The following is a 13,707-nucleotide window of genomic DNA, read 5'->3' on the forward strand; positions in this document are numbered from 1 at the left end:
ATTTCATGGAAAAAAAAACTAAACTATAGAAAAAAAAGAGAAAAAGAGCTTTTAATTAGTACATGTAGTGCTAATTAGTCCAAGTGGTTCGAAAAGAAAGAACCACATATCATCGATTTTAACAACTCAATAATTTAAATAAAAACGTACTCATAGTTTAATGACTATTTTTATAGTTTACCTTATATTTTTTATAATATAATGCTGAGAGAAGGAAAAGAGGTTTACACTAAGGATTTGAGAATTCCTATTGCGTAAGTGTGAGGCTCTATATAAATAAACAAGTACACAAAAATCTGAAAATTTTAACTAAATTTTTGAAAATTTATAGAGAAATAAACATCAAAATCAAAATAAAGGGTAATTAATGGATAAACCATTTTTTTCCTCTCCTTCGGTTCTTTGTTCTTCGCAGTCCTAAATGAGACACAAGCCTATTAAGGGGGGAAAAACAAACTAAGTCCAAACAACAGATTTGTAAAAACCAAGCAATCATAAGTCGTAACACCATTTACTCGCCAGCTGCTCACAGGTCTTGGATGTGCAACACCCTCTTTCTTCTAATATACTGGTAAAAGAAAGATTTATTAAATCTTATTTTAGATCAAACCAAACTCTCCTGAATCAAAGTTGGGTTCTTTCCTCAATGAAACCCAAAACGAAACGAAGAGAAAAAACTATTATTTTAGCAACAGAACCAAAAACCCAATCTTTTTGTAACGAATATACCAAAGAAACCCAAAATCCTAAATTGGGTTTTAAACGTGTCATTAGCTTGGTTTTTTGTTGACACCCTCAACTTTGACAGTGAAAGAAATGGGCTCTAAGTAGAATTTCTTGTTAGTAATACATTCGCCAGACTTGAAGGGAAATGAGTCGACTCCACCATCGGTCACTGGACAGTCGTTTGCAGTTCCAGTTCCCTTATTTCTAGAAATTCTAATATAGCCACATCTCAGCTGATGGGATTGGACAACTACTAACAATGAAGATATTAAGAGAGTCCGATACTACAACACCAACTCTTTTATCATGAAAAGGACTACTTATACGACTTGTAGAGCGGAAGAATTTCATCAACTGCTAATACCCAACATCCACACTTCCACCAAATTAAAAATTGTGACAGAAAGGCCATACGCTTCTACATAACAAATAATAATGATAATAAAATACAAGGCGACCAAAGCATTAAGCCTATAACCGAATGGCCATGCTTCCAGTTTGAAAAACAGCTTGGATCAGCTCTGCTCGGATAGGCAGTATCAATGAATTTAGTTACTAAACAGCAATCTTTTGATCATGGTTACTTATGGTTTAGGTTTAGTTCTACATTGGAAGGGATCAAAATAACACACAAAATAACACACAAATAACACACAAATGTTTTCAATTTTCGATATTCTTAACTAAGCCATATCTAAGACGGTACAACCTACAAGGTGTGGGATCTATCTTCTGGACATATAATTCACCATAAGATTTGTATCAAGTAATCCCAACAATGTTGTTCTACCTTTTTCCTACTTGCAGTTTCAATCAAAATATGAAAATGGCATGATATCAACCCTAAAATCTGCTTGTCGATTTGTACCGTTCCTGTTTTCTGCCTCACATTCTACAATCTACATCTGGACTTATTCATTTGCCTTATCAAGGCAAAACCATTTTACGGGCAGTTGCAGAAAAAGAAATTCCCAAAATAGCAAAGAAAAATAATTAATGACCCATCCGTGACATTATTGGGTTTCTATTTTCTACTAATCAGCATTGACGCAGCAATGTCTGTTCCACCAGAATTGAAATGAACGTTATACATGTTTATAGCACTTACATTACATATCTCACCACCAAATGTGGTCCATCTCATGCATTCTCACAAATCGAATCTTATATTCCATCTACCATTCATGTCAGCATTGAGGGTCCAATTATTTTCCCTAATCTGCAGATATGGCACCTGAAAGAGCAATAATCACCAAGTGAAACACTAAAGTATAAGGGTCAAGCAAAATTTGACTCAAGAATTCTTGTTAATTGTATTGAAGACGAATACTTTCAACATCAGAAATAACTTCGTGCTAAAATGACTTCACTGATGTTAATCTTAAATTATCAAAAAGAAAGTGGTTCCACGGCGTATGCAGGATTCAATAATCTAAAAGATGGCATTTGGGAGGGGATTATATGGTGTTTGCAAAAAGCACAGCAGGTAAAACATAGAAATTTAAAATGAGATGTTTCACTGCTTACAAACATGACTTGGAAATCGAAATGCAATTCAGATCCCACAACTCAGACTAGTTCATATGCTCAAGGCACTCCCCGAAAACAAAATGAAAACCGCCCAACTTTAAGTTCGAATATTGATCAGATTGATCAAGATTGATGATTGGGGTGAGGGGGCAGCACCGAAAATAGAAGAAGCAAGAATAGGAAGACCAATACTTTAAAGTTTAGACTTTCAAGCAGCATTACAAAATGGAATTACCTGCTCAAATACTTCATAGCCAACTTTGAGTCTAACATCTTGGTCTTTCTGGAAATTGAAGATTTTATAAATAAATTCAGCAGCTCCTTCTGACTTCCTCTGTCATGGTAGTTGAATAAACTATTAACAAAAGAAAGCTAAAGCCATACATAAATTACTGCAGTCTTCTCGCTAAAGAATCACTAGATTAAAGGAAACTCTGATGGCATTATCCCAAACAAATATGATAAAAGAAAGAACAACTGTGAAAAAATGAATCATAAGACCCAACTATTAACAAAACTATTATTCAAATATGAAGATTATTCAAAAAGGAAATAATCTGAAAACTTAAAAGGTTGCACGTACCCCCTTGAATTCTTGATCAACATCATATCTTCCCTTGATAACAAAATTGACTGAATCATCGTTGGTTACAAGGAAAGATTTTTTTCCTCGCAGTGTGTACCGCACCTTATCACGCTTATCATAGCGCATTCCAACACCAAGGCTTGTGAACAACTACAGAAAATTCTCAGCCACGTTAATAAACTTGGAAAAGAAAAAAGATCCCAAGTTTGCAAGAGAATGTTGTTAGAACAAGAGCATAACCATTGGGGATAGCATACATCATGATATGAGTGCCTTATCATTGCACAGAAGTTATTGGGGACTCCAGTTCTTGTGTCCAGCTCGCCTTGAACCTGATATATAGATACACAGACACATACAAAGATTGCTCAAATAAAATAGACCCAAGATGTATAAGTATGTAAATTATCCCGTACAAAAGCATGAGAAGACCTAAAAAGGGTTACTTTTTGGGTATTCGGAATTCCAGACTGACATTCACACCCAAATCTTAAATCCTATATCTCTCAGAACATAAGTCACAGAAATAATCCATAAAAAGCTGGAAAGAAGCACCGAGTAAAGTTGCAATCTTTAATCATCTAGTGTAGTCTAAGTCCAGTAATGAAATCCTTTATCACTGAGGGGATTAAAAAAAAACATGAAAGAGCAAACTTATCAAAGTAGAATAGTAGAAAGCTTCACGAAGCAAGCAATAGGGACCTGCAAATGGGTTTTGGAATCGAAGGGGAACTTCTCCTTGGCGTGGATTCGTAGAGCTTTGGAGTCACCACTGTATCTCAACGAAGTCTGCATTTTTTCCTGCTTTGTTTCTGGTTTCCTATCTATCGAGTCGTATCCAGTCTTTGCTTGCCTGCTTCTTGACGCTCTGACGCTATGCACGGCTAAGATAGTAAGATAGGGCTTGTTGGGCTTTACACCCTTTATAAGCCTCCGTTCAAATTCGATGATTACTTTTAAATTATATATTATTATGTTTATAATTGTACTTAAAAACATTTCATTTTTTTTCTATAAATTTGATTATTATTAAATAAAAGTTTTTAAAATTTTAAAATATATTTGTTTGTTATTAATTAATATTTTTAGTTAATTTCCATTGAATGTACTTTATTCCCAAATTTCATCTTCCTCTTCAAAAAAACAACATTAGCATTTGCTTTGAATATATATAGATATATAAAAATATAAAAATTAGATTTTTATTTAATTTTATTAATAATAAAAGAAAATTTTATTATTTATTAACGTCACGTGTGTTGAATATATTTATATTAATAATAAAAAGCTTACTGAATTAATCTTACAAGTTAACTAATTATCTTAATTTTTAAATATATTATAACTATTAAAATATAAAATAATTTTCATTTCAAATTTTTAAATTAAATTTTATTTTAGATAATAAGATAATTATTCACTTATGCTTTAAAAAATGAATAATTTTTAAAATAATATTTTATAAAAATAATATTTCATCCAGATAGTAACAGTCGTGAAATCTAATATAGATTTAAAATATAAAATACAATTTTCGGCCGTTGCTTGAAATGGTGGCCCACTCATTGAAGCGAAGAGCATGTGGATCTTGGGTGCGACAGATTGGGCCACAACGGAGATTCGATGTTGGGTTTACTTTAGTTAACAACCGTCATTCTGGCATCTCCAGCTCTCTACCATCTAGGAGACCGACACGTAAGACGTGATCTTTCCATCTCCTCTATTATTCAGTTAATAAATAAAGAATGAACACTATTTCTTGATCATTATTCCTACAGATTTCATTATCAAGAAAATAGTGGCCATATAATAAAGTCGTAATGGATATAATTAAATAGCAGAAAACCCCTTTGGATGAATTGGAAATGCATTATGCATTGCTAACTAATGTTCGATCTTGTAAAGCTAATTCGTTTGCGTTTCCTGTGAAATAATACATTGCATTAAAAAAGCCTGGAACTTACACCCTGCAGCAGATATGAACAAGCTGCACGGGCAAGTTAAATTAAAATCAAATGAAGATTTTAACTTCAAAACCATATTACTGTCCTTATTTTGGTGCTCATGGAAATTGCTTTGGTTGAGAGGGAGAATCAGTAGGAACAAACACAGGTAGTTGGGCTCCTCTCTGCAATCTACCCTGCTGATGATAATGATGACTCAATGTAGAACCCCTACCCAACCCGACAGACATTGAACTAGTACTCCTCGTTCCTCGGTTAGCCAGTTCATTCATAAGAGGACTGCCAAAAAATATCGATTGACCACTATACAAAAGCTCTGATCCAGGAGCCTGCAAAGAGCCTGCATTTCTGGATGAGGAAGAGACAAAGCGTCCAGCTTCTGGATCCCAAAAAACTGAAGTTTTGGAGCTTTCTATCGAGCTAGAATTTTTCCTGATGGGATATCCAGCAGCATGTTCAATCCCTTCACTTTGTTTTGTTGACAGAGGGGATTGATTGCCTGACGTTTCATACATGGGGTTGAAATGTTCTCTATTTGAATGTTGCTGTGCCATTGGAGAGGGGGTTATGCTGAAGAGATGAGCACTGCTAATTTCATCAACACTTCGAGCACATGATTCGGCGTCTTCTCTGCTAGCATGGCTTGAAGGATAAGAATTCAATATCCCTGCTCTAGCAGTTTTTGTCTGAAACCCGTGATCAGTACTAATGGGACTGCTTCTTCCACTAATAGTACTACTAGACACTTGATCAGCGCTGCAAGGATGTTGCCTAGCGCCTATAGGACGAAGGACGGATGAACTTGCTCTAGCTTTGGTAGCAGCTTTAACTGCCTCATTAGAATCCAATTTTGCAAGTTTCCATGCACTAATTCGGACAGGACGTTGGGGTAATCTTTTACCCTTGTCTGGTGGCTGTACAGCATCTGGATCTACTGTGGATGGTAAGCGGCCCGGGTCCAAATGTGGGACAATTTCATCCTTGCAAGAAAACATATTGATCAGTTATAACTTCTAATGAGTAACAGCAAATTTATGACAGATGATCGCCCTGATAGAGAATGCAGCAATGTTTATGTCCCTTAATAAGAATAACAAGAAGAATTTTAGATTCATCTTTGTAGTGTAGCCACAATTTGTAAATAAAAGTGATAACTCTTTCGAAATTACAAACTAAAATCAAAAGTTAATGACAAAAAATATATTCAGCTGCAAGTATAAGAAAGAATAGAGATGGAAGAACACAAAGCACCCAGCAGAAAAGGATACAAAGGGATTTATTTTAAACATAAAATTCCTTTTGCAAACACTATCGTTTCCCCTTCATTTAAACTCTTAACAGAAGATACTGATAGGGATGTGAGTCTACAAAACAGGTTTCTCTGACAAAGCAAACTGCAGAACTATCATGAAATCACGGGTGATAATAGAACTAATAAAATCATATATGCATGCCCCGCCTTCATTTTTTGTATTTGATGGCATACACTATCACTGATATAAATGAGAGTTTTCATGTTTAGTAGGTATGGTAGTGGTACCTGGTGCTCCATGAAGATTCTTGGTGGGGTACACCAAGCACCTTTGTATTGCAAGCTCTTTCCAAGAGAGCTTCTTCCACTTATGGCAGTCACAGCTGAACTGGTAGGTGATGATGGCATACTCTGCTGATCTCCACCATCTGCAGACTGTCCAGGTGGTTCACTTTGTGTTCTCATTGCAACAACATATTCATATGTTGTGATGCCCTGCAGTTAGAAATTACAATGGTTCAATATTTACATATTATAACAGGATGTATATGTGTGTGTGTGTGTGTGTGTGTGTGTGTGAGAGAGAGAGAGAGAGAGATTGAAGGACCCACCTTTCTAATCAAAATTATATGGAAAAAGAACAGTTCGCCCAGAGGCACAAAGGCAAGAAAAGAAACAGCTGTGCAGATGGCCTGTGGTCATTTGTATAATGTTAGGGCAAAACCCATGGCAGCCAAGGTTTTCATTCATTCTTAGAGAAATGAGCGCTATCATTTATGTACTCCAACCAGTCTCAGGGAAACAAGAATACATATAATTACAAAATATTTTGAAGTACCAAATTCACATTTTAGAACTAGGAATTTTGCTTCTCAATGCCCAAGAAAATCAGAGGTTTAAGTCAATATTCACTCTCTAGAGCTTGCAAAATAGATTGTATAAAATTCATGCAAATATTCTACGATCTTAGCATATTTTGTCTTGGAAAGTGACTAAATCAATCAAGGAGCTCTATCACAAGCATAGTAATACTACAGAAGCAACCTGAGCTGTTGGGCAGAGAATGCAGACAACATACCACCACAGTAGCAAAGGGGGGGCGGGAGAATCCAACTCCAAGCTTCTCGGTTATCTCACTTTCTGTACCCTTTCTATCAGTAAAACATCGCACAAGGACAGCAATGCCAACTCCAAACTCAACAATAAGCTGACGACAACATGCATGCATACATGCAGGCACATGAGAATAAGTTCAGTTCTTGCCAGGAGATGCCAATGAGTGACATGAACCATTGTCCAAAAGTTATCCAAAGAACTTACCCAAACAAGGCTAGCTGCCATCAAGCACACAAAACTGATGTAATTTTTCCTGCCCACGCAATTATTCAACCACTGTATAAAATGGTCAAACAGTTAGCTATGTTCAAGATTATCTAAATAAGTACAAAAAGGCGGGATTGTTTTCAGAACACTACTACGAAATTACAATTTATAGAGCAAAAAGCAAAACTTACAGCACATGGCCAAGGAACTACAATTAGTCAACCAGAAGCCCTAAGTGATTTCCAGTTCAGTTGCATAACTTACATATTCTGGCTATTCAATTCTTAATAGTTCTCAAAAACCAAGAAATTTAGCCAAAAATTTAAGAAACTGAAAAAGATGAACGTTTGATAACTCACTCGACAATGATGATCAAATCCATCAACACATTTTTCACAACTTCTACAATGCTTGCTGAATTTGCGCACCTGCAAAAGGTGAGTTGGAAGGGCAGGAAGAGAGTTATTATAGCTCAACACCATGCAATAAGAAACAAGCTTCATCCAGAAAAAGCAAAATATATGCAAGCCAGTTGTTTCAGAAGCATGGAAACTCTTTAAGAATTAGTATGACTACAACCCTGGGGAAATTCTTGCTTGAAAAGCACGAACGTGTCTAACAAGACACAAGTAAATGAATAGAACATTAAAGGTAATTTATTTTCATCATGTAGGAAGAGAAAGCTATATAAAGAAGCTTTTTTGTATCTAAGCATGCACATAGTAAGAGTGCTAACGCACAAGTTCAGGCTAATGGCAAAAGAAGATATAGCAGTATTCTAGGTTTTCCTGTTGCTAATTTTGATAAAGATAGCTTTGCTTTGCCTTCTCATTTCTTGTATTTCATTGAAAAGGAAGAAGAAAGTGAGAGGAAACAAAGGATAAGTCTTTTTTTCGGGGAGAGGGGAGCATTCAGGTGCAGGGAGCGACCAAGAGAGGACTATCCTGCTAGTGTGAACCTTACTTCTGCATTACACAATGTGCAGAATAAAGCGTCTTCTTCTCCAGATTGTTGCTGCAAAAGGTCTTCATCTTTGCAGCAATCTTCTTTTACAAGACAAGCACAAAAGAAACCTCCAAGTTTGGAACACCATTGTGAACGATGCCTATTATATTGTCTTCCATACTTTACTCTTATCTTGCAAGGCTCTTCGATAGAAGATGCATTCCCTGGTTAAACAGCATGAAATCCAAGATTAGTTGAGACATACAATGAACTACAGAGAAGTTCATATCTTAATACAGGCAGCCATTAAACAATTCCCAAATGAGAATTCTAACTATCAACCAGTTAAGTTCACAATTACCATACAATCTATTAGCAAACCCGTACAACAATTAGGAAAAAAGAAACAGTTACCAGACAGATCCATTTCAGTGTGTGATTTACGAGTTGGTGTCTTGTCAGCTTCAAGAAGAATTCCAGGATCACAAGGATCGATAGCAGTGCATCGAACATAGAGGATGAGAACAGAGAGTGCCTGAAAACAAAAATCAAGCATTAAGATAATAATTAAGAAAGCAACTGACCTAAGGAAGTTTTAAACCTTAAGTAAAAGCATATTAAAGGTTATTATGCTTACCACGATAGAGTAGACACCAATAGCCACATATTCATAGATATCTTTTCCGAGAAAGGGAGCAAAGAAGGCATAATATGCAACCGATAGCAAAAAGAAAACAGTAATGGCCACAACCTGTCCACCATTTGAAAAACAAACAACAAAAGAAAACGAAAATGAGTGATTGTTGAAACGAGACACACGCAAGAAATTTATCACATGAATCCTGCTAGAGGCTGGACCTTACAAGAACATAAACCAACAATATGTAATGATTAGGCAAGAAAATACCACCATGTTTAATATCAAGTCTACCATATATGAATTCATAGACTATTATGGCTCTCTTCTAAAGTCACAACTTGGTTTCAATTTGTTTTATTTTATTATTGGTAGTCTTAGTGATTATTTTACAGGTCAAAAGTAGGCATCCATTTGCAACGACAAAAACTTGGTAATCAAGGGGAATCAACAATAATGACTTTATAAGCTAAAATCAAAACCTTATTAGCATATAAAATTTTCCACATAATCTAGTAGCTTGTTTTGTTTGAAGCAATAGATAACAATTAAGATGTCAGCTTGTTTCAACGTTCTTTGGTACTTCCAAAGTAAAGTAAGACCAACTATGCATACTCAAAGGTAGATGAAATTTTCGATGAGAAAATTGAAAATTTTTCAGCAGAAATCCTTTTCCCCGAGTTGGATTACTTCTTCATGTGAAGGATCAATAGTATCAAATAAAAGAAACTCGCATAAACACCTCAAAAAGATGGCGTTTAGTTCATTACTTTTTTTTTCGTACAAGTCGATGAGGACAAACAAAATCAATATGCATCACAAACAATAAAACTCCGGTAACTGGTACTCATAAATTCATAATATATATATGCATCATACATATATAAAAAAATCCCCTTGCAAAGATAGAAAGAATTAAAATATGCAAAAGAGATTAGGAAAAGCTACTCATCGCTAGAGACAATAATGTACATAAATGAGACTAAAATAAACATACGGCAACTGAAATGATTTTTCAAAGTATTAACGTAAATGACATAAGAAGCAAAGACCCCAAATGCTATTAATTTTCAAAGTCACTCCAAGCATTACTAAAAAGAGCAGCTGGCCGTATAATAAAAAGAAGGGGGAAAAAACCTGAAATGTATGAGCCGGCAGTTCCCATCCATGACGCCTCACCATTGTCAAACAACTGCTCCCAACTCCCTTATCCACCACTACATTTGAAAAAAAAAAACCAGTTTGCAAACACTTAATGCAAAATCTAAGAGACGTTTGCTTCACCGCTGGCCTGGTTCCTTCTATTTATTTGTGGCATAAGAATCGATGTATCCCATGAATGAAGAAGAAGGGGTTCAATCTTGACCCAGTAGCAGTAAAGTAATTTGGAGAAGAAGCATAAAGTTAGTTTTCGGTTTTAGGGTTTGTAGAATTGAATGAATGCATGTCGATCAGAGATATGGAGAGAGGGAGCCCTTGAAGTTGAAGAAGAGGAGAAAAAATGAGGACTTGAGTGCAGGTACAGTATAGAAAAAATATAAAAATGGGATTCGAGTAGACGGCGTCGTTTGCGAACTAAAATCTGAAATAAAATCAAACCCCCCTCCGTTTTGAACACTGAACATTGATTCCACGTGCAAAGGACATGACATTCACTGATTCACATGCATGCCATTATTTCCGTTTAATTGTTGGGTTGTTTCACTTGTTTGTTTCTTAGTGCTTGGGGGGCTTGGCTATCATGTCGAAATCAGAACAAAGGATTGACCCACATGGACATCCTAGTGCTTTTCCTTCACAATTCTTACACCATCATCATCAATCAAGCAAAGCATAGCATAGCATAGCCTCACCATAGAAATTAAGGAAAATGAAATATATATGTTTTCGTTCACTTCCATCTAGAGGTGCTCATGGCCGGGCGGCCCGGCCCGGCCCAACGGCCCGCCTGAAATATGAGAGGGTTTGGGTAAAAATATAGGTCCGAAATATGGGTTTGGGCAAAAAAATGAGGCCCGATTAAAAAACGGGCCGGGCCTCGGGTACCACTTTTTTAGCCTGGGCCCGGCCCGGTCCGAATATAATAAATATTTTTATTTTTTATTTTTTTAATTTTAAAATATTTTTAAAATAATTTTTTAAAATTTTTAAAATAAATTTTTGGTATTTATTTAAAAAAACGGGCTGAGCCGGGCCGGGCCCGGGCTTATGAATTTTTTCCCGGGCCGGGCCTGGGCAAAATTCTAGGCCCATATTTTGGGCCGGGCCAAAATTTTTTTCTAGGCCCGGCCCAAACCCGGCCCATGAGCAGCTCTACTTCCATCACTTGAAGCTGGGTACAGGGGCTTATACTTTTATCAAATAAACCTTTAGGATAATATTTTATCTTACTCTATAATTTTACTACCAATATTGTTCTTATTACATCCAAGATATAATCATATATCAGTAAAACCTTTTATAATTTTATTACTAATCTTACACTTGACAACTTTCTTGTTACATCCGAACTCACACGTAATATAGTCACTTGTAATTTATCAAATTATCTCGAGTAATATCTTATCACATCTTAATAAAGCATTCCATGATTCAACTATCAAGGTGAGACACTTGTCTAGAAGAACTCATGTCAAATTCTTCTTTTATATAAATTTCTTTCAATCACTAAAAGACTTTAAAGCTATGATTCCCTTGTCGATACTTTGCTCAAACCTCACCATAATTCTATAAGCACTTCCAAACCACTAATAACTCTCAATAACCAACCTCTAGTACTAAGTATGAACAATATTCAGTATATATAAATATATGTTTGCAATTAATAATAAAAGAATATTGAAAGATAAAAGATGTAAATGCTACATACGACGAACTCTTGAAGTTATTAAAATCACTGGAACGTGGAAACTAAACCCACTAATATGCGAAGATTTTGGTGATAATTAATTGATTGATGGGCATTTTGACATTGCATAGCTGCTGTTGAGCTTAACTTGTATCACATCACATGCATTCTTAATTATCTTAATACAAATTGACTATTTCCTCCAACTTAGATTTTTCTATAATTTATTAGTGTTATTGGCTTAGCATTTAGCGGAATATGCAAAATTGAATCAAGACATCCGGTCAACGCAGCCAAATAAGAGAATCTTTAAGTAAAATAAAAATATTCAAAGAAATATTGATAAGTTAGCTTTGGACTTGGATTCATGTAAAGCTGTTGATGGGCTCAGGGTGTTGGACAGTAGCTGGTAGTACTGATACATATTTCACATGGAAGCCAATATCATTGGGGATTTAATGGCTACTAGATATGCAAGTGGCTTGTGTCGGAGATGAAAGCGACTCTCTAATTATTGTCAACTAGTTGTTGTGAACTACCTTACAGACAATAATCCTATAGTGTCTTTGATTGAGGACATTAGAACTTTTTGTTCCAGATTTAGTGCTTTTAAATTTAGCCATGTATGAGGTTTCAAAATCAACCAGCTCATCGTCTTGCTAAGTTTGTTTTGTTAGACACTGAAAGTAGTTTTATGGTAAATTTCACTTGAGGTCACTAAATTATCAGTAGATTTACGTTTTGGTTTGTTAACTTAAAAAAATACAAATTTATCGTTGAACTTTTCAAAAGTTTTTATTTGAATTACTGAACTGTTAACATCGTTGTTAAATGGCTTTTCCTGTTCGCATCGCCTAGATCAATCTAAAGCTTTCTTTTCCCTTTTACAGTTTAGTTTTTTTTTTCATTAAACAACTTTGAATTCACAAATTTATGAACTAAAATTCAAAACTGTTTCCTTCTCTTATCTCCGACATTGGCTGTTAAATCGACTTAGGTCTAAGGTATGTTCTTCTACTCGTTGATAGTACCAATCATTGAATCATCGCTTGAAGTTCGCTAGCAAGATTTAAAAAAAAACCTTATCAATCTAGTGGCTTAAATAAAAAATTTCAAATAGTTCAGTGACTTAAATGAAAATTTTCGAATAATTCAGTGATCATTATGTAACTTTTTGAAGTTGAGTGACAAAAATATAATTTTATTAATAGTTTAGAGAGCTTGGGTGTATTTTACCATAAATTTATTGGGTGAGAATAGTCACCCTCTTAGCTTTGTAATTGGGTGCAATGTTTTTTACTCTTTCATTCTACGAATTAGAGATACTTATTCAATGAAACAAATTGCATTATCACTATGTAAATCAACAAAACATTCGATGGATTATTCGTGATTCGTTCGTATAATATTCGTTTATGTTCGTTTATTAAACTAAATAAATGAGTATGAACAAAATTTTTATGTTGATTTAATAAACGAACGAACACGAACAGAGATGTGTTTGGTTCGTTTATGTTCACGAACAAAGTTTATGACTCGTTTATTTATTAATGATATTTTTTTATAAAAAATTTATTAATATATATTAATAAAATTATCTTAAAACTCATTTATTGTTCCATTAGATATATTAATAAAATTATCTTGACTTGTATTTTTTCATTTATAATATAATTATTAATATTTATATTTGACTATTTTATATATAAACAATGTGTGTATTTATTTATTGTTTGTTTATTATTTATTAACATTTTTCGTGAACATGTTCGATTAAGTTAAATGAATATATTTGTGAACATTAAACAAACGAACATTAATAAAAATTTGAAATTCTTAACGAACACTAGCTGAACAAGAACAAACTTAAAAATAAACAAACAAACATGAATAGAA

General features: G+C 34.6%; 2 protein-coding genes across 2 annotated transcripts; both read right to left on the minus strand.

Annotated features, from left to right (window-relative positions):
* Positions 1–1,703: 1,703 nt before the first annotated feature.
* On the minus strand, positions 1,704–3,770 carry LOC107905715 (outer envelope pore protein 21, chloroplastic). Its single transcript, XM_016832430.2, has 5 exons — positions 3,545–3,770; positions 3,100–3,174; positions 2,840–2,992; positions 2,492–2,590; positions 1,704–1,960 (listed from the first exon to the last, which is right to left on the minus strand). The coding sequence occupies exons 1-5, from the start codon at positions 3,635–3,637 to the stop codon at positions 1,877–1,879; spliced, it is 504 nt and encodes a 167-aa protein (XP_016687919.1). The 5' UTR covers positions 3,638–3,770; the 3' UTR covers positions 1,704–1,876.
* A 927-nt stretch (positions 3,771–4,697) lies between these two features.
* On the minus strand, positions 4,698–10,814 carry LOC107905754 (protein S-acyltransferase 21). Its single transcript, XM_016832497.2, has 10 exons — positions 10,101–10,814; positions 8,964–9,077; positions 8,741–8,861; positions 8,345–8,550; positions 7,741–7,809; positions 7,379–7,450; positions 7,137–7,265; positions 6,670–6,750; positions 6,347–6,553; positions 4,698–5,786 (listed from the first exon to the last, which is right to left on the minus strand). The coding sequence occupies exons 1-10, from the start codon at positions 10,143–10,145 to the stop codon at positions 4,905–4,907; spliced, it is 1,926 nt and encodes a 641-aa protein (XP_016687986.2). The 5' UTR covers positions 10,146–10,814; the 3' UTR covers positions 4,698–4,904.
* Positions 10,815–13,707: the final 2,893 nt, after the last annotated feature.

The sequence above is a fragment of the Gossypium hirsutum genome, chromosome D05 (genome assembly GCF_007990345.1).
Source record: "Gossypium hirsutum isolate 1008001.06 chromosome D05, Gossypium_hirsutum_v2.1, whole genome shotgun sequence".
Lineage (NCBI taxonomy): Eukaryota > Viridiplantae > Streptophyta > Magnoliopsida > Malvales > Malvaceae > Gossypium > Gossypium hirsutum.

What these genes read in the sequence shown, in the direction of transcription:
- LOC107905754 (XM_016832497.2), bottom strand. Translation starts at nt 10,145, where the DNA reads ATGGTGAGGCGTCATGGATGGGAACTGCCGGCTCATACATTTCAG. An exon ending in CACTGAAATGGATCTGTCTG is followed by an intron (nt 8,551 to 8,740) that starts GTAACTGTTTCT and finishes CTGTTTAACCAG; the next exon opens with GGAATGCATCTTCTATCGAA. An exon ending in CCCCCTTTGCTACTGTGGTG is followed by an intron (nt 6,751 to 7,136) that starts GTATGTTGTCTG and finishes AAATGACCACAG; the next exon opens with GCCATCTGCACAGCTGTTTC.
- LOC107905715 (XM_016832430.2), bottom strand. Translation starts at nt 3,637, where the DNA reads ATGCAGACTTCGTTGAGATACAGTGGTGACTCCAAAGCTCTACGAATC. An exon ending in TAAGGCACTCATATCATGAT is followed by an intron (nt 2,993 to 3,099) that starts GTATGCTATCCC and finishes AATTTTCTGTAG; the next exon opens with TTGTTCACAAGCCTTGGTGT. An exon ending in TTGATCAAGAATTCAAGGGG is followed by an intron (nt 2,591 to 2,839) that starts GTACGTGCAACC and finishes CTACCATGACAG; the next exon opens with AGGAAGTCAGAAGGAGCTGC.